The sequence below is a fragment of the Furipterus horrens genome, unplaced genomic scaffold, assembly GCF_987537825.1.
Source record: "Furipterus horrens unplaced genomic scaffold, mFurHor1.1.pri manual_scaffold_10, whole genome shotgun sequence".
NCBI lineage: Eukaryota > Metazoa > Chordata > Mammalia > Chiroptera > Furipteridae > Furipterus > Furipterus horrens.
In genome coordinates, this window is record NW_028327180.1 from 38256266 (window position 1) to 38267989 (window position 11724).

At 46.5% G+C, this 11724-nt stretch overlaps 1 protein-coding gene across 1 annotated transcript; it reads right to left on the bottom strand.

The window, feature by feature from the left end:
• Positions 1-165: 165 nt before the first annotated feature.
• On the bottom strand, positions 166-1171 carry TIMM13 (translocase of inner mitochondrial membrane 13). The gene is made up of 3 exons (XM_090289230.1): positions 1003-1171; positions 851-919; positions 166-655 (listed from the first exon to the last, which is right to left on the bottom strand). Exons 1-3 carry the CDS (start codon positions 1120-1122, stop codon positions 557-559), a joined length of 288 nt encoding a protein of 95 aa, XP_090145356.1. The 5' UTR covers positions 1123-1171; the 3' UTR covers positions 166-556.
• Positions 1172-11724: the final 10553 nt, after the last annotated feature.

Below are 11724 nucleotides of genomic sequence, written 5' to 3' on the forward strand. Positions count from 1 at the left end.
GCCTCATCTTCAAGGCTTTTTGCGTGAACACATTCCTGTCATCCAGGAAACCTTGCTGCAAGCACCAAAGGGAAAAATGGGGTGGGGGCAGACTGAGGCTCAGTCTAGGCAGGGGACTCAGGAACACCAAAGGCCCCCTGCAGGGAAGACACAAAGGGCTCTCTCTACTCCTCCCTCATCAGTTTATTTGTTAGCTCATCCCCAGATCACAGCTCAGGGGGGATCTAACAATACCCACCCCACCCGCAGATGCACAGGAGAATTCTATGGCCAGGGCTTGAGGATGACCGGGGCACACCAGGGGAGATGCCACTGGGCTGCCAGCACGTTGGAAAGGTCCAGAGACCCCAAGGCCCCAACTACTTTCACTGGCAGGAGGTGGGCTGGGCGAAGGGGGGGCGGGGCAAAATCCCAAGTGTCTCAGCACCAGTCTCATCCTCATAAACCAGGGGCAGGCAGCACACAGACGCCGGCCCCCACCTCGCAAAGCACATTTATGGTAATCAAGCACGGGTGGAGTTGGCCCACTGGATAGGCCACGCCCAGCACGTTCTGATCACATGTTGGCTCGTTCTCGCTGCAGCCGCGAATTGTAGGCGCGGGATACGGTGTTCCAGGCATCCATGTAACGGTCCATGCACATAGCGATGCACTTCTGGAGGTGGGGAGGGCGCGCGGCTTAGCTCAGGGCCGTCACAGACACACACACACACCCCCCACTCACCCCCGCCCCCAGGCAGCGGACTACGCATGCGCAGCAGTTTCACCGCGACGCCCTGTTAGTCCGTGCATGCGCAGAGACCCCTTGCCGGTCTCCGCCTGCGATCCACGCCAATCCCAAGGGTCTCACCTGCTCCGAATTGTCCAGGGAGCCCCCCGGCTTCCCAATGCACTTCCGGAAGCACTTGTCCGTCATCCTCTGTGGGGACATGCGAACCCTCAGCTGCGTCTCCCGCCCCCTGGCGGAACCCGCAGCCCTCGGCCCCCGGCCCGACTCCGGACCTGCAGAAGCTCCTGTGCGTTGGCCACAGCGATCTGCACCTTCACCTGCTCCATAATGAGCCCTGGGTCCAACTTGCCGCCGCCCGAGCCCCCGAAATCGGAGCCGAAGCCACCTTCCATGGCTACGCAAAAAACCGGACGAGGTCGCGTGCGCTGACCCGTACCTGCGCCGGAAGTCAGCCTCCCATGGCTCCACGGGAAATGGAGTCCAGGAGTGCTGGAGGCGGGGCAATGGGCCGGACCACCCACAAGTCAGCCTTTACGTTGGGATCCGATATTCGGTGTTCAGACTACGGAACCTGGGCTTCGGAGATGCGGGTGGTTCTGACCTGCGGCAGAGCAAGCTTAGGAAGTGCAGCCTGTTTGCACCTGCCAGTGGGCCTTTCTTTTTAGTATGTGTGGGTCCTAACCATTTCTCAACCGGGAGAACATTTACCTGCCAAGAAGGACTCCTTGTGCTTAACTGGGCTTGAATTCATAACCAGTCTAGCAGCCATTGCCTACAGGGGCCTCTCACCTACATTGCATTTTAGGGAAAAGCTACAGAGTGAGCTGCCAGCCTGTTGACAGTTTTACAGATGTCCCAATCCCACCCCCACCTTTGCCCCCCTGCACCCAGGCCCTGCCACCTTTCCCTCTGGCCATCACCACTGTTGCCTGAGTGTGGGTTATGTATACATGTTCTTTAGCTGATCCCGTCACCTACATTCATCCACTACCCCCTTGCTCCTCTCCTCTAACAGCTGGCTATTCTGTGTATCCATGTCTCTTTTTCAATACTGTTCTTCAGTTTATTCTGTTCATTACATTTCACATGTGAGATCATATGGTATTTGTTTTTCTCCGGCTTATTTCACTTAGCATAATAATCTCCAGGTCCATCCATGCTACCGCAAAAGGTAAGGTTTTCTTCTTTTTAATGGCTCTGTAGTATTCCATTGTGTAAATGTACCACAACTTTTTTATCCACTCATTTACAGGTGGGCACTTGGGGTGCTTCCAGATCTTGGCTACTGTAAATAACACTGCTGAACATAGGAGTGCATACATTTTTCTGAATTGGTGTTTTAGGATTCTTTGGGCATATTCCCAGAAGTGGAACCGCTGAGTCAAAAAGCAGTTCTGTTTTTAATTTTTTGAGGAAACGCCATACTGTTTTCCACAGTGGCTGCACCAGTCTGCATTCACACCAACATTTTCTCCACATTCTGGCCAGCACTTGTTTGTTGATTTATTTATTTATTTTTAATAATTTATTTATTTATTTACTTTTAGAGAGAGGGGAAGGGAGGGAGAAAGAGAGGGAGAGAAACATCACTGTGTGGTTGCCCCTCACTCGCGCCCCCAACCAGGGACCTGACGTGCAACCCGGTCATGTGCCCTGACTGGGAATCCAACCAGCGACACCTGGCTCGCAGGCCGACGCTCAATCCACGGAGCCACAGCAGCCAGGGCATGTTTGTTGATTTATTGATGATGGCCATTCTGGCATGTGTGCGGTGATGTCTCTTGGTTTTAATTTGCATCTCTGATTAGAGATATTGAGTCTCATTTGCATCTTTACTGACCAGAGAACACATGGAGCCAAGAGTGGTGTGTAGGACAATCAAACTGCAAATTTGGAGTCCTCATTTGCATACAGATGGACCAATTGGGAACCGGAGGGGGCCACTCTTCCGTATATAAGTCAGCTTCACCACTGCCTGAAGTGTCTGGCTATATTTCTTTAGTTTGCAAACTGAGGTGTAACACTTGATCCCCTTCTGAGCCCTTCAATTAAGCTCTTTCACACCTGAGCTGGCCCACAGCTGAGCTCATGCTAACAGGCACTTGAAAGGATGCTTTCATAAGGAAGGACCCAGGTGAGGATGCTTATCTTATGAGCATTGATGGGGAACACCACCCATAAGGGAGAGTACAAAATGGGTAACACATGCTCTGTTGGTTGGAGCATTGTCCCGATGTGCCAAGGTTGCAGGTCTGATCTCCAGTCAGGGCACATACAAGAAGCAACCAATGAATACATCAATAAGTGGAACAACACATTGGTCTTTTTCTCTCTTCCTCTCTCTCTCTCTAAACATCAATAATAATAAAAAGAATGTATATTGTGCTTTGGCATAAAGTGCTCTAAATATATCAATTAAATCCCTTTGGTCTAATGTGTCATTTAAGGCCATTGTTTCCTTGTTGATTATCTTTCTGGTGATCTATCCGTTGATGACAACAGGGTGTTACAGTCCCCTATGATTATTGTATTACTGTTGATCGCTCCCTTTAGGACAATATTTGCTTTATATATATATAAGTGCTCCTATGTTGAGTGCATAAATGTTTATAAGGGTTATAGCCTCTTGTTGGATTGATCACTTTATCATTATGAAATGTCCTTTTTCGTTTCTTGTTAAACCTTTGTTTTAAAGTTTATTTTGTCTGATATAAATATTCCTACCCCAGCTTTTTACATTTCCATATGCATAAAATACCTTTTTCCATCCCTTTAAGTCTGTGTGTGTCTTTTCATCTGAGGCGGGTCTCTTGTAGGCAGCATGTGTGTAGATCTTCTTTTCTTATCCATTCAGCCAGCCTGTGTCTTTTAAGATTTTATTTATTTTTAGAGAGGGGAAGGGAGGAAGAGAGGGAAACATCGATCAGCTGCCCCACCTCCTGCCCCCACATACACCTCAACTGGGAACTGAACCCTCAATCCAGGCAAGTGTCCTGATGAGAAACCAAACTGTTGACCCTTTGCTTTGTGGGACGGTGCCCAACCAGCTGAGCCACACCAGTTAGGTCTACCATGTGTCTTCTGACTGGGTCATTTAAAACACTTACATTAGGCCCTGGCTGGTGTAGTTTGGTTGCAGTCTCATCCTATAACCAAAGGATTTCAGGTTTGATTCCTGATCAGGGCACATACCTAGGTTGCAGGTTCTATCCCCTGGTCAAGGCACATATGATCCCCATCCCGGGCATCTCCCAGGAGGCAACCAATCGATGCTTCTCTCTCTTCCCCTTTCTCTCTCTCTCTAAAAAAGCAATGGAAAAAATGTCCTCAGGTGAGGGGAAAAAAATTACATTTAAAGTGATTATTAATAGGTATGTAGTTATTGCCATTTTACTATTTATAATTTTTTCCTTAAAAAGAGTCCTTTTAATATTTCTTATACTGAGATGCACTCCTTTAGATTTCTTTTTTTAATAATTTTTTATTTTTAAATTACAGTTGACATATGGTATTATATTAGTTTCAGGTGTACAGCATAGTGGCTAGACATTTATATAATATACGAAGTCGTCGGCAGCCGTCCGTCTCGAGAGACGATGGTGTAGCTTTTTAAGAGTCTATCTGCACCGCCGAGAATGGCTGTGCAGTCCGACTCGGGAGTGACACGGTAACTGTCTCCTCCTGTGTTGAATCGACATCTTGCGATGACGCTGGAGTGTCCTCTCCAGTGAAGCTGAAGCTACAGAGCCTGGGCAGGGTGATATGGAGGGTCTGCTGTTGCCCATGCAGCAGACCCCCCCTCTCTTCGCAGCTGAAGGGTCCAAGGGAAAGACGGAGTCAATACAGCTTGGCTTCAGGTGCGCCGCAGGAGTTGCCGGTGTTGACTACAATGTCAAACCGCCTTAGGGACTCCGGCTCCGGATTTTCTGTCGGGGTTTACTCCCTTAGCCTTTCCCCTGAAGAGGTATGCCGCAAGGCAGCGGAGGTTTTTTGGAATCAGAGTTTTCCTTCTCTGATGTGCCCTGACTGGAAGATCGAACCAGCGACACTTAGCTCGCAGGCCGACGCTCAATCCACTGAGCCAAACCAGCCAGGGTCGAATATACGAAGTAATCACCTCGATAAGTCTAGTACCTATGTGACACCATACATAGTTATTACAATCCTTTAGCTTTTTCTTGTCTGGGAAGCTCTATCTCCTGTTTGATTCTAAATGATAGTCATACTGTGTAGAGTAATATTGATTGTAGGTCCTTGCTTTTCATCACTTTGAATATTTAGTGCCAGTCCCTTTTAGCCTTCAAAGTTTCTGTTGAGAAATCAGCTGACAGTCCAATGGAAGCTTCCTTGTAGGCAATTAAATGTGTTTCTCTTGCTGCTTTTAAGATTCTCTGTCTTTAAGTGTTGTCATTTTAATTATGATGTGTCTTGTGTGCCTCTTTGGGTTTTTCTTGCTTGGGACTCTGCATTTCTTGGACTTGTATGTCTGTTTCCTTTGCCTGATTAGGGAAGTTTTCCATCATTATTTCTTCAAATAGGTTTTCATTCCTGTTCTCTCTTCTTTCTGTGGTACCCCAAGGTGTGACTGTTGGTACTTTTGATGTTATCCCAGAGGTCCCTTAAACTATTCTCATTTATTTAAATATTTTTTTTCTTTTTTGGCTATTCTGATAGGGTATTTTCTACTATCTTGTCTTCCAAATTGCTGGTTTGATCCTCTGCTTTGTTTAAACTGATGTTGATTCCTTCCAGTGTAGTCTTCACTTCAGTTATTGTATATTTCACTTCTGAGTGGGATTTTTCATGGTCTCCATGTCCTCTTTTACATTCACTATCTCTTTGTTGAAGTTCTCACTGAATTCACCTATTCTTCCCCTAACTTGGTTGAACATCCTATAACCAGTGTTCTGGACTCTATCAGTGTTCTAAACTCTGTATCTGGTTGACTGTAAATGTCCATTTTGTTTAGGTCTTTTTCTGGAGTTTTCTCCTGTTCTTTCATTTGGACCATGTTTCTTGGTCTCTTCATTTTGGCTGTATGAGGAGAGACCCAAACACCCCCCCCCCCAAACTTTTAAAATATGTTTTATTGATTATGCTGTTACAGTGGTCCCAATTTCTTTTCCCTTTGTTCCCCTCCACCTAGTGACACCCTTCCCTCCAGTTGTCCCCCACCTTAGTCCATGCCCATTGGTTGTGCATACAGTTCTTCTCAACATCTTCCTGTCTGCTCCACTCCCTCCTACTATGCTTCTTAATTCCTGTACCATCTCCCTCCCTTTCCCCCCTTCCCCCTCCCTGTTGACCTCCCCCCAATATGTTCCCCATACCTATAACTCTTTTCCCACTCTCGTTGCCTACTTAGTTTGCCTTTGTTTCGGTTCCCTAGTTCCTGTTGTTGGTTGTTGTGATACAGTTTTCATTTTAATGTTCATAGTTTTGATCCTCTTTCTCCTAAACAAGTCCCTTTAACATCTCATATAACAGTGGTTTGGATCTAATGAAATCATTCAGTTTTACTTTATCCTGGAAGCACTTTCTCTGCCCTTCTGTTCTGAATGACAGCTTCGCTGGATAGAGTAATCGTGGCTATAGGTTTTTGCTTTTCATTACTTTGAATATTTCTTGCCAGTCCCTTCTTGCCTGCAGAGTCTCCTTTGAGAAATCAGCTGAGAGTCTTTTTGGGAACCCTTTGTATGTAATTCTCTTCTTCTCTCTTGCTGCTTTTAAGATTCTCTATCTTTAATTTTTGACATTTTGATGATAATGTGTCTTGGTGTGGTTTCCCTGGGTCCAGTTTTTTTGGAACTCTCTGTGCTTCCTGGACCTGTAATTCCATTTCCTTCCCCAAGTTAGGGAAGTTCTGCTTCATTATTTTTTCACGTAATTTTTCAATTTCTAGTTCTTCTTCACCTTCTGGCAGCCCTTTGATTCGGATGTTGGTCTGCTTATAGCTGTCCCATAGGTTTCTGAGCTTCTCATTTTCATCACTTTTTGTTTCCTCTTCTTGCACTGGTTGACTGTTCCTTCCCTATGTTCTGATTTGTTGATTTGATCCCTGGTTTACTTTCCCTCCCCATTAGTTTCATATGTGTTTTCATTCATTTCAGCAGGACTAGCCTTCATTCCTTCCCCGTCTTGTTTAAGATCCACTGTTAGATCTGTAAGCTTTCTTATAACTATAGCTCTGAACTGAGCCTCAGAAAGATTATCTGCTGTTCCGATAGATCATATATTTGCTCTCTGGTCAGCTGTGTGATTGGAACCTCTATCATGATCTGTGCCATCCTGACAGTTTTGTGTTTACCTTTGCTTCCTGGGTGGGGCTGTCACACTTCCTACACTATAGGGGGCGGAGCCCTGTGCACTCCTCACAGCTGAGCGATCCTTCTCACCACGCTGTGCCATTTTCTGTGGGGGTGGGGGTCCAAGATGGATTCCTGCTGTTCACTCTCCACTGAGAGACCAGGAGCCTCCTCCTCCGTCCCCACGCCCTCTGGGTCTCACAGTCCCGAGGCAATGGGGGTCTGCCTTCCCCGGCGTTGGAATCACGAGCTGACAGGTTTGGTCTGCAGCCAGGGGTGCTCCCCAGGCGCTTCTTGCCTCCCCTTAAATCCGGGTGTCTGTGCTTACCGCACTCCTGCCACTGTCGCTGCAGCTGCCACCCCCAGCACAGCTTCGCCCCTCCTACCCCTCTGAACGAGCACCTCCTGTTTATAACTTCATGCATTGGACTTCCATGTAGCTTTATTTTCTGGAACTTCTGTTTATTTGTGGTTTTGTGGTAGTTGTAGTCCCAAAATATATTTATAAAAAATTGTGTATTCTTCTTGTTTTTTAAATTAATTAATTAATTTTGGGCGGGGGGACAATTCCGCCCTCTCATACTTAAGACCCTTTATAATCTTATAAAGGACAATGGGCGAAGGTCTCATGTTCCTCTAGCTGCTTCAAGCTGGACATGGTCGTCGTCCTACCTACCCTTGGGTCCAGAAATCCCTAATAAGTGTGGGGGTGTGGAGGGGAGGGAGGCCTTCCCACATGGGGAAGGATCTTGCAGACTCTAGGTCAGTTGGCTGTCCCCGGACAATGGCATGCTTGATTTAACGGGCTGGCATCCTTGTTGTATTCTGGGGACAACAGAGTTAAAAGGCATCATTCAAATCATAACCACTAGATGACAAAAGGCAGGGATTCATTTTTCAATGTCCCACATTAGGGAAAAAAAAGGCTTTTTGGGAGGAAGGTGTGCAAGGTATGTCACACCTGTCCAAAGCCCTTTTGCCCACTATACTTAGTTTGGGCTGGGGGGAGTATTTTAGGTTTCACTTGTATTTATTCTTACATGTTTAGACTTCAGTCATCTTCAAAGTACTCTCCATTTGATGCAGTACACCTATCAAGATGGTTTTCCACTGCTCAGATCAGTTTTTGAACTTGTCAGTTTTGATGCCATTTAGTGCTTCTGCCTTTTTTTGTTTGTTTGTTTCACCTCTTCCACATCTGCAATATATTTCCCTTTGAGGACATTTTTCATCCGGGGAAACAAAAAAAGGTGCTTAGGCCGAGATCAGGTGAATAGGGAGGAGGGTGGGGCATGGAGGTCATGCCATTTTTGGTTAAAAATTGCTGAACACACAGCGCGGTGTAGGCAGGTGCACTCGTAAATCACCCATCATGAAATGGGCAAAAATGTCAAAAGAGTCTTCCAAAAAAAAACTTCAGGGAAGCTGAACACAGCCTCTCTCAGGATCTCCAGCTGGTACACTGATACAGGTGGGTTCCTAGAACACTCACATAGTAGGGGGAAGCCTGTACTACAAGGGGTCCTCCCTCCAGGGATAATTCCAGGGTTTTTGGGGGGCGCTCCTTCATACTTCTGTGTTTGTTTCTATGTGTTAGATAGATCTGCTCTCTCTTGGTCTTGGCAGGGTGGCCTTGTTTGCAGGTGTCCCATGGGACCCTGTGGTTGAGTCTGCCTGGTTACCTGCATTGGGTGCTCCAGGAGTACCCCTTGTGTTGGTTAAGTGTGCCCTCCTGTTGTAGTTGAGCTTTGATTGATATTGGCATGTGAGTGGGTGCAGTTGACTCTGAGGTGGACTGACTTCGAGGACTGGCCGAGACCACAGTGGATGAGCTATGAGCTGCTGCTGCATAGCTGATGGTGGGGCTCCTGCCGCTGAGATGTCCCTTCTAACTTTCATACAGCACACATGGGTGTGGGACAAGCCCATTCCACCTCTGCACCCCTTCTTAGTTTCTATATGGCTTCTTTATATTCCAGATATAGGAGTTGATCAACTAACCTTCAGATGGTTCTCCAGGGTGATTGATTTATAATTTTAATGTGGTAGTGGGTAGAGGCGAACAGAGTTTGCCTCTCCTGCCATCTTGATCATAAGCAGCTGTTTAATTTTTTGAGGAACCTCGATACTGTTTAACATAGTGTCTACACAAATTTAAAATCTGCCAACAGTGCATGAGGGTTCCCTTTTCTCCACATCCTTGCCATCTTGTTACTTATTGACTTATTGATACGTGTGAGATGGCCTCTCATTATGGATTACTTTTTTCAAGATTTTATTTTTAGAGGGAAGGGAGGGAGAAAAAGAGGGAGAGAAACATCAATGTGTGGTTGCTTCTCCTGTGCCCCCAACTGGAGACCCAGACCACAACCCAGGCATGTGCCCTGACTGGGAATCAAACCCATGACCCTTTGGTTTGTAGGCCAGCACTCAGTCTACTAGGCCACACCAGCCAGGGCTCACTTTTTTTTTTTTTTTAAAGTATATTTTATTGATCATGTTGTTACAGTAGTTCCAGTTATTCCCCCTTTGCTCCCCTCTGCCCAGTACCCCCCTTCCCTCCAGCAATCCCACCCCCCTTAGTTCATGTCCATGGGTCATGCATATAAGTTCTTTGGCTTCACCCTTTCCTACACTATTCTTAACATCCCCCCTGTCTATTTTGTACCAACCAGTTATGCTTCTTAATCCCTGCACCGTTTCCCCATTTCTGCCCCTCCCCGCTCCCAGCTGATAACCCTCCAAATGATCCCCATACCTATGATTCTGTTCCTACTCTGGTTTGCTTAGTTGGATTTTGTTTTTATTTTTTTAGATTCAGTTGTTGATAGTTGTGAGTTTGTCATTTTAGTGTTCATAGTTTTGATCTTTTTTCTTAAGTAAGTCCCTTTGACATTTCATATAATAATGGCTTGGTGATGATGAGCTCCTTTAGCTTCACCTTGTCTGGGAGCACTTCATCTGCCCTTCCATTCCAAATGATAGCCTTGCTGGATAGAGTAATCCTGGTTGCAGGTTGCCTTTCATCACATTGAATACTGTTTGCCAGTCCCTGCCTGCAAAGTGTCCTCTGAGAAATCAGCTGGTAGTAATATAGGCAGCCCCCTGTAGGCAACTTTCCGCCTCTCTCTTGCTGCCTCCAGGGCTCTGTCTTTATCTTTCACCTTTGGCATCTCAGTGCTCGCCCAGGATCCTCCGCGCTTCCCGGACCTGTATGTCCATCTTCTTCACAAAATTTGGGAAGTTTTCTTCATTTTTTTTCAATTCTTGCTTCCTCATTCTGCACTGGTTGACTTTTTTTTCTTCCTTATGTTCCAAATCATTTATTTGAACCCTGGTTTCCTTCCCTTCACCATTGGTTTTATGTGGATTTTCCTTCGTTTCGCTTAGCATAACCTTCACTTCTTCTCTTATGCGTATCTATCAAGCCTGTGAGCATCTTTATCACCAGTGTTTTGAATTCTGTGTCTATTAGGTTGTCTGTCTCCTCATCTGTTAGGTTGGCTGTCTCCTTGTCGCTTAATTCTCCCACTGGAACCTTGATCCGTTTCCCCTTTTGGGCCATACTTCTCTGTTTCCTCACTCTGACAGGCTCCTGTGTTTGTTTGCCTCCATGTCCCAGGTAGAGCTGTTGTTCCTGTTCTGTTGTAAGGGGCGGAGCCTTAGGGATTCGTCAGTACAGGGTGACCTGTCTCACAATGTTGTGGCGCTGTATGTGGGGAGGGGTCCAAGAGGGAACAATGCCACCTGCTCAGCACTCGCCCCTTTCCCAGGTACCTATCCTACTTCTGCACAGGACTGGCACCCCTCTAGCTGCTGCCCTGGCCATCATTCCCAGAGTGGGTGGGTCTGCGGACATTCTAGGACCGTGGGGGCGCTTTAAACAGGCCGACTCTGCTGAGATGGGCAGTTTCTGCCTCCACCCCAACCCCCACTGGTCTGCAGTCAGAAGCAATGAGGCTTGATTTTCCCCAGTGCTGGGACCGTGGGCTATGAGGTTTGGTGGAGCTGGGAACAATCCCCAGGTGTCCCTCCTGACTTTTTAAAACCTGTGACTGCGCTTTCTGCCTGCCACTGTCACCGCTGCTGCCGCCACCACACCGTGTCCTCTCCGCCCTGCCTCCACCCCTCCTACCTGTCTGGATCAGTATTTCTTCTTTATATCTTCGTTTGCTGTACTTCCATGCAGTTTGATTTTCTGGAACTTCTGATTGTTCTTAGTTTTGAGGTAGTTGTATTTCTTCTTAGATGTGGAGACACAGCATGTCTGTCTACCCCTCCATCTTGACCCTCACTGTGTTTTTTATTTGCATTTCCCTGATTAGTGATGGTGAGCATCTTTTCATGTCTATTTGCATGAGCTCTTTAGAGAAATGTCTATTCTGGTCCTTTGCCCTTTAAAAAAAAAATGATTTGAAAGAGAAACATCAATCTGTTGTTCCACTTACGCAATCATTGCTTGCTTTTTTGTATGTACCCTGACCAGAGATTGAACCTGCAACCTTTGTATAGTGGGATGATGCTCTAACCAACTGAGCTACCTGTCCAGGGCCAGTTAGGCTAATTCTTTGTGTGTGCAGACACCTGCGTGTTTGTGCACACATGCATGCGTGTCCAGTGACTCTCAGTTTAGGAAATCAAACCCTTTGCAGTATCCCTCTCCAGCCAGTCTCATAAGATCACAAGTCT